Raw genomic sequence first — 17,265 nt, forward strand, 5'->3', positions numbered from 1 at the left:
TGTAGCCGTCTTGCGTGTGCGCATTATGGTGTAGTTTGAATTACCTCAGCTGCTGTGAAGGAGTAAATATGCAGTGCTGCAGAACAAGTTTTAATTTGGTTATAATTGGTTTGTGTCTTGTGGTTCATTTTTGCTTTTATATAGTTTGTGATTTCTCTTCTTTTAGCACACAACTCCCCACATCCGTTCTTATACAGCCACATTTTTTTTTTAATTTCTTTGGTTGTTAATTTAAGGTGTATTCGAGTCATGCAAGTTTACTCCAACCCTCCTCTATTATGGTCTGCATTTATAGGCCTCCTTTGTCCCTCCTCTGCTGCCCCCCAGTTGCGAGGAGATCAGTTTCCTTTATTGTTATTAAAATGTATATTTCTAGTGGAGCAGTCTCCGGCTCCATTGTATTCTGGGTCTTTTACATTGAGTCAGATTGGTTTCACATTTCATCTTCTAGCATTCGTTTCTTTCCCTGTAACCTTTCTGAAAAACATCTCGCTCCATGTGTCGGATATCTTCTCTTTGGCTCTGTCCTCCACTGCAGAGTCAGCAGGTTCTTTGTTTCGGCCCATTTGCGCTAAAAAGCACCGGACCGGGATCACTCAGAAGCACTTTGGATGAAAGTGCATTTCATGAGGAGCACTCTTGAAAAATAAATGAAATATTCTTTCACGTAACGGTCGAAAGTCACGATTGGTCGATACTTTGCGAGTTTCACTTGAGACTTTTGCTTGAGTTTATGAATCGAGGACTGTCAGACAGTAATCATACAAATCTTTCTTTTGTTACCGTGGTTACTGATTGCAGGCAGGTGGGGGGAAAAAAAAACCCACTTTGCATTCCATCAGTGTTGTTCAATTCTCCCGTGTGACTTTCCTCTGTGTGCTGGTCATTCGGTTAACAACAATTCACTGTGTAAGTGGTGGAGAATCAGATAACAGTCATAACCGTAGTGACTAAAATCAAAGTTGGGCTCTTTTCTGTACTTGTCACATTAACACTAGTTACAGTAATTATAGAACGTAATCATGAGCACGTTTTTTTTTCCTAATAGATTACACTGGTTAACAAAGATTATAACCACGCAAAAAAACTAAAACGACATTTGTTATGCACTTTTTTCTGTTTCTCTATGAACCCTTGCTGTTTTTCGTCACATGGAAAAGTGGTACCAAAGAAAGTGGATCCCCTCTGTGTTGACAGACTATTGCTGGAAAGGGGACTTTTCCCGAGTACAAATAGAGGAACAAATCATACACTTTTACATTTTAGAAGTAAGCTTCTCCGTATTTCCAATGTAACCACAGCTTTATCAATGAAGAACTAATATAGCTATATTATGCCACTTAAAATCCTGGTTTGAATTTAGTTTGTGGGAAAAACAAAGTCACAATTTAGTTGCACCGCTGTTATTTATGCCGCACCCAGACTCCGAGCCAAAGGAATTGTTTTTGGTTGGTTGACCCCTGCTGAGCTCAAAAGAAATGTGGAAGCCCAGAGGAAATACCACGGTCATGCTTCCAAGGATCTCTTTCCATGAAGCTGCTTTTGGCTGTGAGATTAATATTTATTTACCGTGTTTTTGGAGGGAAGTTGTGTGCCATCTGTTTGAGCCACAGAAAATCCGCTCGCTTCCACACAAAAAAAAAAAATCCCCCACAGACTCGTCCAATAGGCAGAGATCCTGCTAACGGATGGGCAGCTAAGCCAGTAGAGGGTGTCTGATATTTCCTGGATCCCAGTCAATTCCTGTGTAATACCAAGGAAACACTGAAAAACGACTGAGATTCAGGCACTGAACTAACCATTCTTCTTACTGGAGAGGAGGCTTTTTGTTTGTGCCAACAGTACTTTAATCTAACAGCTTGGAGCAGAACTTTCACTTGTCCTGCAGCTGGATCACATTGTAGGCATTGTCATAGTACCACAATAGCGCTTTCATGTGTCTGAACGACTTGAATACAGGTGAAAATATTTCGAAAAACACTGCAGAATATTACTGAAGAATGTAGCAGCATATATGACGCAGACATTTCAGGATAAAAGTACACAACATTTTACGCAAATAGGAAAAACTACCATATAAATCTGCCAATAAATGCAACTACAGAAACACAGAGGTTATTTAGGTGCATACAATGAAATGCAGTCACAATATAATCCTCAGTCACACTACAGATTCCAACATTTTTCGTCACCATACCTTTTTCCTTTTGCTAAAGAAGTTAAAATCACTGGCTCTGCTCGCGTCGATCCTGCTCACTTTCGGTACTTGATACTTTCCTGGATTTTATTTTCCACTGACGATAGCACATGCCGTCACTAATATAGTGACGCCACTGTGATGTCATCTTCAACGCAGCACATATTCCCTGGATCCCTTTAAACGGCAATGGAGAGGAGGAATGTCTGCACTTCCTCAGTGGACCCCAGCGTAGTTTTGTAGATCGCCATTAAACAAATAGTCCAGTGAATTTAACATGTCCGCTAAAGTAGCTTGGCGAGTTTGTGCGGGATGTCCTGTGCCGCGTACCCAGGGATGTAGTGATTGTGACTATTCTCTTGGAACTAAAAGAGGCTGTTTGTGATGTTTATGCATTATCTCACTCATTCGGCCAGGCTTTAAAGTTTGACAGTAAAACATAATTTGGCCCAACGCAGTAATCCCTCAGCGACATTGTATCGATACAGACGTATTTTTGAATAACAGAAAACAACGGCGGAGTCAGTTGTTTGCTCGTAAGACCGTTGCATCCTTTATGATTTCCACCGGCGGGAAAGTGAATGAAACTGCTTCATATTCTAGCTTTATTTTACTCGCAACGTTTCTCGTGGGGGGACGGATTAAAAGTGCAGCATTAGTTCAGCGATCACGTCCTGGATTCGGTCCGTTCAACTGCGTCTCTCTGACTCACACTCAGTCTCTCCTGAGATCTTCCGGAGTTACTGCAATGAACTACATCGCTTCACAGAAGTAGAAAAGTCTTTCTGACACTAATTCTCCCTTTGACTGAAACCAGCATCTGGTGTCAAACTTTGAAGAAGCTTTCAGAGGTTGTTTTTTTTTTTTTTTTTTTATGTGCCAACATCCACATTTTTCCCAGTTGTTTCCTCTTGGACTGTGATGGTAGGGGAACCGTTTAAACCAGGTGTGATGTGAGATTAAAAATCTTGAAAATATGTCATTAGTTCAGATTCTAAGTAATTTGCAAATCAGCAACAAAATGTGCATAGTTGTTTTTTTGGGTTTTTTTCCATTTTTATTTCCATTCATATTCCACTTGAGGTACCATCGCGGCGTTCTTCATTATATGTAAACACAAATAAGCTGTGAAAAGTTCAGCTCTGCAAATAAAGTTATTGTTGTTATTATTCAGCGCGGATACTTCCCCCGGGGCTGCTTGCTTCCACAGCCAAGCGTTTGAGTGTTTATGGTTCATGACACAATTATGATTAAGATGTTAGCCTCTCGGAGTAAGAGCGGGTGGCGGGGCAAATAAAAAAGGGAGAGGGAGATAATGAAGGAGCGGGAGAGAGAGAGAGAGAGAGCGAGCAAGGAAAAGAGACAAGCAATTTAGCGTCACTGTCTCTCTGGTGGGATGAAGGCGAGCAGCACAGTGTTGACCTGTCACTGCTGCAGCTGATGTAAGAGGACTCTACATCTTTCTCCCACACCAACCCAACCCAAACATTTTCTTTTTCTTTTTTCTTTCTTTCTCCTGCACGAGTCTCCGTTTCTTTCTCACTGGCTATGTTTCTATTAGACTCTGAAATTGGGCCTGGGCAGTTTAATTATATCGATCGGCCAACGTTAAAACCGCTGACGGTTTAAGTGCATAACGCTAATTATCTTGTTGCTATGACATCTGTCAATGGTGGCCTAATGGGATGTATTCGGTTCGGGAGCAATCCGTCAGTTCTTGAAGTTCATGTGTTTGAAGCGTTGGGATCGAAGCGACTATGAAACGGAGAAATTGTGACGGCTTGATGACTTGGTCGGGACATCTCCGAAACGGCAGGTCTCGTGGGGTCTTTCCAGCATGCAGTGGTTTGTAACTCCAAGGAAGGTCGACCAAACGGTGACGAGGGTTGCTTGAAAACCTTAATGCTGGCTATGATAGAGAGGTGGTGTCCCAGCAAACAGCGCATTGTAGCTGCAGACTGGTCAGCGTGTCCATGCTGACCTCTGTGCGCCACAGAAAGCACCTGCAATGGGCGTGCGAGTATCAGAGCTGGACTCTGGATGAATCACGTTTTCTTTTTTTTTTTCATGTGTGTGTATCGTTTTCGTGTGTGTACCGTTGACCTGGGGAAGGGATGGCAATGTGACGCTCAGTGCAATGTGACGCTGTGAGAACTTGGGTTCTGGCATTTCACCCACCTAAACATTGCTGTAAACCACGTTCACCTGATCAGGGCAAGATTATGAATGTTATATTACTGTTAGAGTGAGTTCATTAGCAGTTATTTTGATCTTCAAATTCATCTTTTTTTTTTCTTTTGCATCTGCTGAAAATAGAAGAAGAAAAAAAAAAAATCACAAACCTGTCTCCGTCGCTGCCAGCAGAGCGACAGGTTTGTAATTTTAGACAACCAGTTGGAAATTGTACGATCTTAGGGCCTTGTGTCGCTTTTTAACTTTTGAGCCAGTGGGTTTCATGGCGGTGAATCCCGGGAGCCTTTAACATAAGTAGTCCTTACCTCCAGAAGTTCTGCTTCTCTGTCTAAAAAAAACACTTCCTGTTTCTTCCCCTCATTTACCACCTCCCTCCCATCCTCCTCCTCCTCCTCCTCCTCCCTCAGCTCTGTTTCTCTTCCCCGTCACTGCCTGTCTGAGTACACTTTGGAGGGTTTTCTGCTCTGCCTGGTTGAAGTCCAACACATCTTAATCACCACAGGGTGCCGATCCAGACTCTCGAGCCTGGGAGCGTCACTCCCACTTTCTTTCAGACTCTCCTCCGCTAAGGCTCGTGTGTCTCCTGCTGAAAGTGATATTTTTTGTAGGTTTATTTTCTGCTGCTCTAATGTGATGACGTCCTCGCTGCTTCGCCATACTTTTAAATCCAGTCTATGATTAAACCTTTTATAGTGGATAAAGTCATGCCAACAGAGAACCTGTTAGCTTTGGTGACATTAAAGATTAAATTTCCGTAATTATACTTGTTAAGTATGGCCTCGGGGCTGACGGGCTTAGCAGAAGAAAAAAAAAAGGTAGATCTGTGATGAGAATCTATTATGTAAAGCTTTCGCGTGTCTGAGGGCACATTTTCAGCTGAAATGGATGCTGCTACACTTACTTGTAAGTTTAAGACTTTGGGAAATTCATATAGACACAGAAATTCATTTCCCAAAGACAGCAGGGCTCACTGTCACGTATTGCACTGCATACTTGGACGTCTTGACACGTGCACACATTTTGGATGTTGGCGCAGGAACATGCGAAGACCCAAAATGTACCTTTCGGGTCGCAGGTTTGGCTAACTCGAATCAAATTCAACAGATGCTCTGGATTAATTATTTTGTTTTATAAATAACTACTACTTAGATATTTGCCTTCAATACAATATAATGAAGATGAATGGACTTTCTTTTGTGGTGCTCATAACATTACATATAGACACAGCAGTGCATTGAGCTAAATGCTTTGCTACTGAGTCCTAAACACTAAGAACAGCCGACACTGACGGGAGATTTACTAGTTTTGCAGACATTTGCAAAATGAGAAAATGAACCGTGTTTATTTCGGTCATTTGTTCAAACTTATTCACCTAAAATCGGCAGATGCTTCGTTGGTTTTGACAGTAAAAGTGTGTCGTGCGTATTTCTGCTTCTGCTATTGTGCATCATGATTACTGTGGGCTGAAAGACTGGAAGAGGTGATCTTCTCCGGGGATGGTGACTTGTTTTTCTTTTCCTCCTAAACTACCCTTGCCCTGCTGTGTGTTTCACCAGCTCCCTAATTATTTCAGCACTTTGTATTTTAATTTCTATGTTTGGGGAAATTAAGTTCAACAAAAGCAATACAAATGAATCAGAAATGCTTATGTGTGGCTGCTAGGCTTTATGTCTTCACAATGTCGAGTACAGCGTGAAACATTCAAACAGTCCCTCCTTGTTTTGCAATGGGAATAAATACATAATTTGCAAATATGTTGCGACCTGAATGGAAATTCAATAATTCCCCTGCAAATAAATTCCCTCAAAATGGCACACTGAAAAGGTTGAAAGCATCATTGTTGGCTTGTGATAGAAGCAAAGAGTGCAGGTCAGGCGTTCCTTTTCACCACCATTGACTTGGACAGGTCAGCATTGCAATGTTTTATTTACTGCATTAACGAGGCTACTGAAAGACAAAATTCCCCTGAAAACCATGGATAGGTTTCTTTCAGAGTACTCCAACGGGCATAATTAGGTTTCTGAAAACCGGCTTATCCAGGAAATGTAGACATGATATTTACATGTGCAAACACAACCTCGATACTCATGTTAATATGAACACAGACAGAATCTGTGGCAGTAGGGCGGGAAGCAACCTCTTCTCGTGAAAATAAGACTTAGCCTGATTTGGGTCTCTGGTTGCTTCTCTAACTGGGACACATGTAGACCCCTGATAATCTTTGTCAATGTATTACAGCACATTTTTTAATAATACGAGAATACATTATGCATCCACCATTCACTCTGATAAAACAGATTAAAATGAAAAGGATGCTTCTCTTACCTCCAGGTGGGTTATAAAATAGACCTCAGCATTCTTATTTTTAATTTAAAAAGAGAGGTTTTTCAGGCAGTTATAAAGAGGCACATAACAGATGTGATTCTTCTCTTCTCTGCACTTCAACATCACATCTGACACACGAAGCCGACAAGCACAGGTTTTGGCAAATTATCCCTAATCATGTGCTCAACAATGCTGTTGACAGGCCGGCAAAAGCCACTTACAGAACGGAGTTGAGAATAGAAAACCCTTTCTGAATTTCTGCTATAGATTAAAAAAAAAAGAGCCCAAAGTTACTCAGCTGTTTAAGTATTCATTAAACCCTCCAGTCAAGGCTGGCCCCGAGCCTGGCTTCACGCCTCTATGGCAGAATTAAACAGTAAAAATTGGTTGTTTTCTTATTCTATTCTAGTTTGTGTTTAATCACGGAAAAGCAGCTTTGTCAGATCCCGAACAGGTTGGACCTCTCAATAAACTGTTTATGGTTATTCCGCGACCTTTTCCGTATCTGTAAGTATTAACTGCACTCGGCTCATCTGTAATGGGCCAGTAAGCAGCCACTGCACACGACAATGAACCGCTATGCCGAGAGTGTGGCCCCGGTGTTAATGCACAAAGTACGATAAATACACAACCATTTAACCCAGTAACACTAAACAGGAACATTAAAGCTTAGTTGTGATCCTATTTCCATGCCAACGAAATACGTGGTCTGGCTTTGCTTTCCAAAACAACACGTGTGACTGCTTTCTAATCAAGAAACGATTGTGTTCAAATTAACTGCAAAATGGTTGCAGAAAGGTTAAATGTAACATTAAAAAAAAGTAAACTAATTAAAACTACTACTTCTAAATCCACAGATATCTAACATACATGTTTATCACCTTTGTGTCACTAAAACATGTCTTCTAACATAAAAAAAAACACAGTAATTGCCTCGGTAAACAACCCATATGATTTTCTGAAAATGACACCCCTGCAGCAGAACAACAACATGTGTTAGTGACTTTCATGACATGAATGTTACAAAAAAGGATTTATTTAATCAGTTTCTGAACTCATATAATAGAATTTTGGAACAAAAGCCAAAGATCACATTTCAAAGGAACCATCAATGACTGTTGGCAGGAGGTGAATATTGGTCTCCAGTTTTGAAGTCTAAGTGCCAAAACTGCCAACGTTTACTCATCTGAGTCGTCTTCTTCTGTTTTAGTTTTGGACAGGCGAAAGTCATAATTTAGAAACTCAAATATGTATTTTTCCTCTAAGTTGTTATCTATTATTGAGCAAATGACAAGCGGCATGTTTCCGGCAAGTGGCAACACACCTATTGGTTTGTGAATGGATGCTTTAAAGCCTTTAATCTGGCATTTGGCCCATTGCCATTTTGGAGCCACAAGTGACCATATTTGGACGGGCTGGGGAGGAGATAGGGGTGGATCTGTTTGCGAACTCAAAGACAGAAACTAACAAATCAGAAACGCCCCAAGTATTTAGCTAATGACACCTTTAATGACAACAAATTTTTGACTTTGTATTTCATGGGAGAAATTGACGTATTTAAAATGGAGCCAAAGTCTTTTGGAGCCAGCCCCTAGGGGCCCTCACTGGTATTGCAATTTAAGGCACTTTATTGGCATCACTTTTCGATCACGGAAGCTACATTCATTTTAATGTGCAGTTTAGGGTTTCTGGTAAAGACAGGCTCCTTTGTGATTTATATTAAACGAGTGGTTGATATAATGCAGTTCAAATTTAATTAGGCTTATATTCTATAACTTTATTCTCTCTTATCTGTTTGAATATACAGTGAATTACTTATTATTTGCTATATTGCAGCATAAACGTTTGCAAAAGCAGTAGTCATAGTGTTATGTAATAGTAGTACCATTAAAACAGGAGTTGATTATAATTTGCACCATCTGTAGATGATAATATATTTGACCAGAAATATGGTTCACTATACATCTTCTGACTGGACTGATGTTGAGATAAGCAGAATGCAGTTGGATTTGTTAGGAGGCTGTTTTCATCCAAGTTTCATCAGATTTCTTCTGTTCTTTGCCTCCACTGGCCTGCAACCGCACCACTGTTACTCTCTGATGTTGCTGTTTGGGGTTTTAAAAGGAGAAAAGTAATACTCGTATTGAAGTTCTGGTGCTTGAACCATAGAATAAAAATAAAATAATTGCTCAAGCTGCTGTGTAGAGAAAGGAACAGGACAATAAATTACAATGGAGGGATTGTGGGGAAAAATTCAGGTCAGAAGCTACTGAAACTACTTAGTCTTTTTTTTAATGACCAACGTTGGCACACAATACAATGAAGAAAACGAACACATGTACCGCACACAGAAAATATATCAACAAACACACTTAATGCAATGACGTTGAGCCAAAAAGCCATTTCGAGAACAGGTAAAACTCGTTAGCTGTTAGCATGTAATAGCTTCTGCAGTGCTGTGTTAGTCTTTTGGTGCTGGTTGGTTATCCTAAATGACCCTAAACCAACAATCGGGGAAAGGTTGAGTTACTTTTCAGTCGGCCGATCGCATTTCATTACCTGTTTACCCACACATCGCTATTGGCCAACAAACTGCCTCTGGCTGTTGGCCATTTCTTGTATTTATACACTTGGAGGCATTACGAGACCCAATAATGGCGTAACCATTGGCAGCAGCAATCGGGGCCTGGTAGCGATCCACATGTTGTCTATAAACGTCCTAATGGGGAGCTGCTTGGCTATTTGGCAGCAGGAATGACCAATAACATTCTGCAAAACCTCATTTCTCTCTCTAATCAGAGACAGACTTTGTTTTTGGACCGCTGGGGTTTTCTTCGGGCTCTCTGAATGAATAGTTGGCTGAACAAGTGGCACCATTGGACAGCAGCATGAAGGGAAAAAGACTCAAAGGCCAATGATTTGATTTGCCTCCAATTTGCCACTTATTTTCTTTCTCCCTGCCTCTTCAGTTCCACTTTCTTAACACACACACACACACACCTAGACTCTTATGAGAGTGGCCATTATTTAGCTTGTAACCAAGCCCCATTTTCGTTTCTCAGTCAGCCTGTTGCCTCAGAGTTTATTGGAAAGCTATCAGTACTCTTTGTGCATGGATGGAGAGTCAGTAGAAAGCCCAGAGGAGAGAACAGTTATATTTCATTACTGCAGTACATTTATTTGATTTGTGATATGCTTTATTGAGGGGAGTGGATCCACAGTGTAATACTGTATATAAGTGTAGGAATAAGAACCCAATCAAGCAATGTGCACATCTTATAAAAGTTTGGAAACTATTAACAATTTGTTGCTGTGTTTGGAGTTTAGAAGATGCATTTTCATACCATATGAATTGTTTACAGTCCATAGAAATGCTTATGTCCAGTTTTTAAGGAAAGCTATGGAGACATTTACTTTCAACGATTATTATCAATTAATATAGCTTCCATAATGAATTCTGAAGGAATTAACAAGCATTTAATAATTATTATTAATAAATTAGCAAATACAAACAGATGCCATATGATTCCATCTTTGCGAAAAGAACGTTGAAGTAAAATCTATCTCCATCAAAGTACATACAATTGTTCTATCTGTAAGATATATTAATCGTGAAATGTTATGGCAAATATTGAGATTGATGTGTTTCAAGCTCAAATTTTGATGCTGTTCGGTTGTGTCAGTCACCATCTGTCACTGTGACAGCTGTCTACACAGAGAGGGAACCTGTACTGGTGCACACGTGTCTGACGGGACACACTTGCATCCATTTCAGTCCTATCTACCAACACAACATACAGTAGCAGCTCACGTTTCACTTGCGCTCCATGTGATCCCAAGTCAATTTTTCCCATTTATGCTCGCTTTACATACAGCCTGGGCAAGCATTTCCCATCCTCATGGGCTTCATCTTTTTCATTCAAGGCTTCAAAGTTGATCACTAAGTGAATATCATAGACTTGTGATGTGCCTGCTCGTATTGACACCCACTGCATACGTAGGAAGACATATTCGACGCGAGCAGCGCCGCTAACATGCTTGCCTGTGTATTTGGTGTGTACCTGCCTGGAGGATTAGTCAGGATATCGACAAGAAGATTGCAATAGTGTTGACGTGACATCAGCACTTTAGATTATTTTCCCTTTAAAACTCTCCGTCGTTGTTGTTGTCTCTGTCTCTGACACGTAGTAGCAGAGAAATACATGCAGGACACAGCGCGCAGGTTCTGTAAGGGCTTTTTCTGAAAACTAACACATTCTCACATGAATATGCGTGCGCACACACACACACACACACACACACACACACACACACACACACACACACACACACACACACACACACACACACACACACACACACACAAACCTACCTCTCCATCTGATCTGATGCTGGTGTCACAGCGAGTGTTGCTCTCCTGCCAAGCTGCCGAGACTGTCGTCTCACGAACACCTGGAGACGCTTGGCAGCCTCTGAAGCATTCTGGCTTTTATTTTTATTTATTTTGTGTTCTTTCTTTTTTTTTTTTTTTTTTCCCTGTCGTCGAGGACATTTTTTCAGTTTATTTTTGTAAAAACATATTTGTTGGGGGCCACACAAAAACATTTTAAAGCAATTGCGTTTTTATTATGTGGTAACCTTAGTTGTGAATACTACTTGTGTATCAATTGCAGTTTATTTGAGCAGCATACTGACTTCTGTCCTTTAAATAAACTGTGCATCTAGAGTTATTCTAGTAAACAGACAAAACCTGCAGAGAAATGCACATTTTCGTTGCTCAAATTCACAGCACTGTGAAAGAATGTATACTAAAAACAAATAAAAGATACTTCCCAGCTCCAATACGTTCACTGGCCCAAGGATTTGAGGAATTAGACACTGGATATATAATCTCAGTTCACTTCTCTTTTCACATTTTGGGGATTTATTGCGAGCTGTTCTCCTAAATTCTGTCTCAAGGCTTTAATGTTGCACAGACTTTGTTCTATTTTCTCACTACCATCCACTTTTTTTTTTTTTTTTCGTTTTCATTTCGTGTCAGTTTTAGAGTCAGTTATTCGAGCCTGCCACAACAGACAAGAAAAATCATTACAAAAAACAAAAACAAAAAACAAGAGAGGAAATGGAAACCCAGTGTGTCAGTCTTTTGTATCGCGTGTGTGGTTTTGCATAATCAAGCATCTTGGTGTGAACAAATGTCAGAGTGGCCCTGTCAGCTGAGCTGGATGCTGTACAGATGGGTGATTGGACAAGCGGTTTGTTTCAGGGAGAAGTCGGTGTGGCTGCCCGTGAGTCAGACACCTTTGGATGGGTCTTTGCATGTGGCGGGTTTCTTGCAGATGGAAGCAGAAAAAGGAAGTGTGATGCAGGACGAGGCGTGTTATTAATCCCCTACGCGCTGTATGAGGATATTACCAAAGAGCTCATCAAACAGTCGGGGTTACTCTTGGCTCGTGCAGCTGTTTGTCGTGTTTGTGTTTGAATAAGTCTGATCTGAATACACAGCTTGAGCGATCAAGTACTCCTGGTAAGAGATCAACTCCGGATACTTCTGAGCCCGTGATCATGAAACAAAATATTACACAGATTCTGACCTCAGAGGAAACACTTTTTCTTCGATGGTTTCCAGTTTGAGATGATCTGCACAGTTATTGACACGGTAGATATTCCTGATTCATCGAGGATAATTCGTCATGATTTCTGGAACCCCGCCCTCCCCCCGACCTTTCCTCCGGTACCAGCGTCAGGTTGCCCTTCAGCACGATGTAGAACTTTTGTGGACTGCTTGAACTCGGAAAAGTCACCATTAATATATACATATAAGAATAAATAAATTCAACTTTCATCTTTCTGTCACTTTTGTCATCGCGAAAAACGTTGTGTTGTGAACTTATAGCTTCCTCTTAAAGCAGTCTGACAGTAAGCTCCTACTACCCCTCATTGTTATATGTTGTGCATATTCTCTCTTTGGGGAAAATGATGTTGTTGGTTGTGATGATTGAGTGGCTGCTTGCTCATCTTAAAGTGGGTCTGACGTTGTCCTTATTGATCGCTGTTTTCCCGGCAGAAATAAATACACGATGATTAGATTCAGGAAGGAATTGGTACAAACATTTTAAGCTGTTGTATTTTTCACCCGATGAGACTTCGGCCAAGACATGGTGGAGCATGCAATGCGTCCTCTCAGGTACCCAATTGAGTTTTATGTGGGTTTTTTTGTTTTTTTGTGTGATTCAAGCTGATTTCAAAAGAAATCACGGCCGATGTTGAGATTTCTTACAACAATCTCAATTTAAGATGGAAGTCTCATGCCATGTTTTTAGCTTTATTTATTCTCACATTGCTTTTTTTCCCTTTCTGTCAGCCTGGACGCCACAAAGATGAATTTCGCCGCATCTCCCGTCAAACAAAAAATAAAAATCGGACCGTACACAATGAGATTTGCTTTTTTTTTTTTTTTTTTTTTTTTTTGCTGACTGTTGCTTTGGAGTCTCCTCTGTAGCTTTCAGCACTTTCACCGGGGCCCTGTCTTGTGCCATTTGTTTCAGTTAGCAGTAATGTGTGTGGTTGTCAAAAACGATTGGCTTTGGTGGTGTGAGCCACGTACTCCGAAGCACGGCGGACAGTAAATTGTATTTTTCCACAGAGTTATTAGGCCATTATTATGGCGCTAGAAGTGAACAATGCCGCCTCGTCTTCACAGGCAGACAATTAGAATCATCATTAATCGCCACTATCAGCACATCAATGGGGCAGAGGGGGTATAATGGAGTTATAGACCACTTATGGGGTAATCAATCAATGCGATCGCTAACTAAACTGTCTTTCATAGTGCCAGAAGTGAGTGGCCGGTCAGTGGCTCAACAAAGGGTGCTGAAGTGGGAGTATGTGAGAGGAATGTTTATGGTATGTTATTTGCACTAATGTTTAGATGTGCCCAATCTTTTATCTTAAGGTCATTCTCTTTCTGCAGCTGCATCATGGGTGGCTCCATTGGAGGGGGGGGGGGGGGGTTTGCAATAATGTCTGATTACACAAAGGCCAGATTGGAATAAGTTCTTGCTGTTATTGCTGCTCCAGTGGAACATTTAACAGCCAGATATTTTCCAAAGGAGATCGTGGGGATCAAAATTGAAGCTTAAATAGAAACGACTATTGGATTTTGATGAACAGTAATGCTGCTTTGTGTCTGGAGGTTATGTTTAGCAAAAGGTTTGGCCAAACTTTTGCCATTACAGTTTAAATCATGGTCAATGCAGCCTCCTGCAAATGGCCAAAACATCAACTTCAGCTTGAACTGAATGCAAATGCACTGTAGTGTCCTAAAGGGTGTTTCAGATGATACAACAGCCCACGGGGGGAAAAAATACATGGCATTTCACTACTGTGAATAAGAGCAGTGTAATTAAAACAATGTTGTCAGTGCGAACCAGGCTGCCAAAATGCCCCAAAGATACAGACCGACAGTCTCGTTATCAGGAAGCAACACCAAGGTCAACGCGTTAGCCCCTCAGCAAGAATCATTGGTTCCTTTTTTCTCTCTGTCTCCTCCCAGATGACCCAAGAACAGTGCACTCATAGGAACAATGTCCAGAGTTCAGAGAAACCACAAGTGTACAAAGTGGGAATATACGGCTGGAGGAAACGCTGCCTTTACTTCTTCGTCCTGCTGCTGATGATCCTGATCCTGATCAACTTGGCGCTAACTATCTGGATCCTCAAGGTCATGAACTTCACCATAGTAAGTCCCCTTCTGCTTTTTTTTTTTTTTTTTTTTGCTGTTAACATTTGCGACAACGTCCTAATGTGCATGTTTGCACTCCTGAAATGAGGTTGTCATTGGAAGCTAATTAAAATTGCATCAGTACTTGAACACTGCATAAAGTGGTGGCCAGATGAGTCGCATTTTATAGTACTCTATCTACATTCAGAAACGCAGCATGAATCCACATAACAGGACGCGAACACGACGATAATGAACATTTGAGTTACTCAGATTTTACCGGGCAACTCAGTGGATGTCGACCGTCTGGTTGTGAAGCCACATATCCATCTTTGAGGCTCTAACCACCACATGACATCCACACCTCTGGTTCACGCTGATGTCATGTTTTCCCTTATGAATCTCAGCGGCACGAAAACCTGAACTTATTTCTCACGAATTCATCGTGTGAAAGTTTCAATTTTCCTGTTGTCTCAATGTGGATTACGTGCTCTTTGCTTCGTCAGTAATGTGGTCCAATATGTACAGATTCTGTTGTTTTATCTTTTATGTATATCTGACTGCCTCCGCAGGAGGTTGGACTGATAAAACCCTCGGGGCGTCATGGAAACTCCACACTGAAATCAAACTGACTTTAAAACTGCAATTTTTAGCTGCGTGCTATGTTGTTGGTTTTTTTGTCCTCCTTTGCTACTTGACTGTGTCGTGTTAAAAATAACAAAAACAATCACAAACAAGTGCGTTTTGTCGAAGTGAACCAGATCTGAAGCATAAAACCTCAACTCTAAATCTGTCATCCTCCTCCTTTTCTCTGAGCTACACCATTGCTACTAAGGCATCAAACAAAACAAATGCTTCCAGCTTAGCTGTTCAGATATGAATAATTTTAACTGAGAATCGCACAATAGATTCATTTGCATTTATTTGTCTCCATTTTCTATGCTAAACAGTCTTTGCTGGATTGTTTTCATTTTTGCACTTCCCACTGATCCCATTTGGTCAGCAGTGTTTTGGTCTTTTCTATTCATTTAGATGATCTTTTCGTTTCTTTTGCTAACACGTCTCTCCTTGATTTCCTCTTTTTCAAACAGGCATCTCCAGCTGAGTTTTATTCACAAAACCCAAACAACTTAGTTTCCCTATTTGACACTAAAGCCATGCTGATACCAGCAGCCAGATGCATGAAATTTGTTCATGACTGCAGCTCTGCATTCTCACAGACTGAAATTTGCAAACATCAAAAACCTCATCGAGGATTTAATTTATAGAGTGAATATTGAAGGGACGTTACAAAAACAACAGAATAAATAAAGCAACATAAACAGGGAGTTAAAATGCAAAGCCAATAAAAACATAATAAATGAAATCAAATAATTCATCAAAATTAAGTTATAGCCTAAATAAATAAGCTATGTGTCCATACATATCTTTATTGCATGTGGCCCCATGGGTTTAATATGAATTATAAACTCTGTTGATAGTTATAAATATGTTGTATTCATGGTCACACAACCCGTTGCGGGACCTTGGTCACGTGTTTCCAGTGTTACATGACATTTTTATGCATGTAAGTTTCACACTTAAAAACGTATAACTTTCATGCCTAAAATGTGTCTATGTCACGTTTTGCTGTAGTGGACCGGCTTGTCTATCTCACGCTCCCCACCCACGTCAGCAGTGGTAAAAAAAAAATGTCTAAAGTTCTTTGAAATGAGCTTTAACTGAGTCCGAATCTCTTTATATCTTACCAATACCAATTCCTTTAATTTTGACTATTTCTTAATGTGCCTGTCTGTCTTACCTCAACTCTCTCCCTCTCTGCTTATTAATCTGCTGTGCCTGTGATGAGTCAGTAGCAGATGCAACAGAGTACGTGTGTGTGTGTGTGTGTGTGTGTATGTATGTATGTATATATATACACACACGGTTGTTGGTGTTAATAAAACATGAGGTCTGCCTCACAGCAAGATTTTAATATGAGATCTACATAAATCAGAGAGCAGTTTCTCAGATGCTGAGCCGTATGTTGTGACGGAGAGCCGCACTCAGAGCGGTACGATGTTTTGAATGTGTCTGCTTGACGATTACAGAATAACGCAAACATTTCAAAGGTGGTGGATAAGTTTTAAAGGAAATAATTTGAGAGAGAGGACCTCTTCTGCCTTTCTGTATTTCCTGTCATGTATACAATGCTACAAGGGTGGATTTTCACGTTAAAAGCAGACGACGTTTCAAATCATGAAGGGAAAAGTAATTCCTTTGAGAAAAAAAGCTTCAGACTCCTCTGAGGACTCTCAAGCTTTATGTCAACTTATCACTGATTTCACTGGTCATCGGCTCCCGGCACCATATATATAGCCCACAAAGTGCAGGGACACGCCCGTCCACAGACAAAAATGAATCCCACATAATTCATTCTCAGACGAGAGCTGATTCCCTGACTTTTCCTCCATCATCCACCAACAGTATTGGTCCTTTTTGCCAACAAAGTCCGATGTCATCCAGACAAGGTCGCAGTAATTTACAGTGCCAAAAGCAAGCAAGTAATCAAAACAAACCATATTCAAGAAGACAAAAATTCTCCATGACTGAATAAACTAAAGCACAATAAACAAAACCATTTTTGTCATGTATCACTGTGCATAGCAAAACATAATTTTGATAACCGGCAGTTCAAATTCCTCACAAATCACTCTGTGCTGTGAGATAAATTCCTGAGTGACCTCCTTCTCAGAGGTCAAAAAGTGTCATTTTACACTCCTTAAAAGATTAACATTTGCACAGATTTGTCCAGCATGGAGCATTAAACTTCTTCTGTGGTCCCAAA

General features: G+C 40.6%; 1 protein-coding gene across 4 annotated transcripts in view; it reads left to right on the forward strand.

Moving 5' to 3' along the window:
* sgcd (sarcoglycan, delta (dystrophin-associated glycoprotein)) overlaps positions 1 to 17,265 on the forward strand; it is a 238,336-nt gene that overhangs the window by 102,311 nt on the left and 118,760 nt on the right. For all 4 annotated transcript variants that reach the window (XR_011311746.1, XM_069716944.1, XM_069716935.1 and 1 more), the window contains one exon: positions 14,271 to 14,456. Coding sequence is in view for 3 of the 4 variants with exons in the window: in XM_069716944.1 (XP_069573045.1) it covers positions 14,271 to 14,456 (186 nt within the window). In the remaining variant the exon portion in view is untranslated. The remainder of the gene's footprint in view (positions 1 to 14,270; positions 14,457 to 17,265) is intronic.

Source organism: Brachyistius frenatus, unplaced genomic scaffold (genome assembly GCF_029030835.1).
Source record: "Brachyistius frenatus isolate BFR_SWC_R1_liver_20210118 unplaced genomic scaffold, ASM2903083v1 Contig_5, whole genome shotgun sequence".
NCBI classification, from domain to species: Eukaryota; Metazoa; Chordata; class Actinopteri; family Embiotocidae; genus Brachyistius; species Brachyistius frenatus.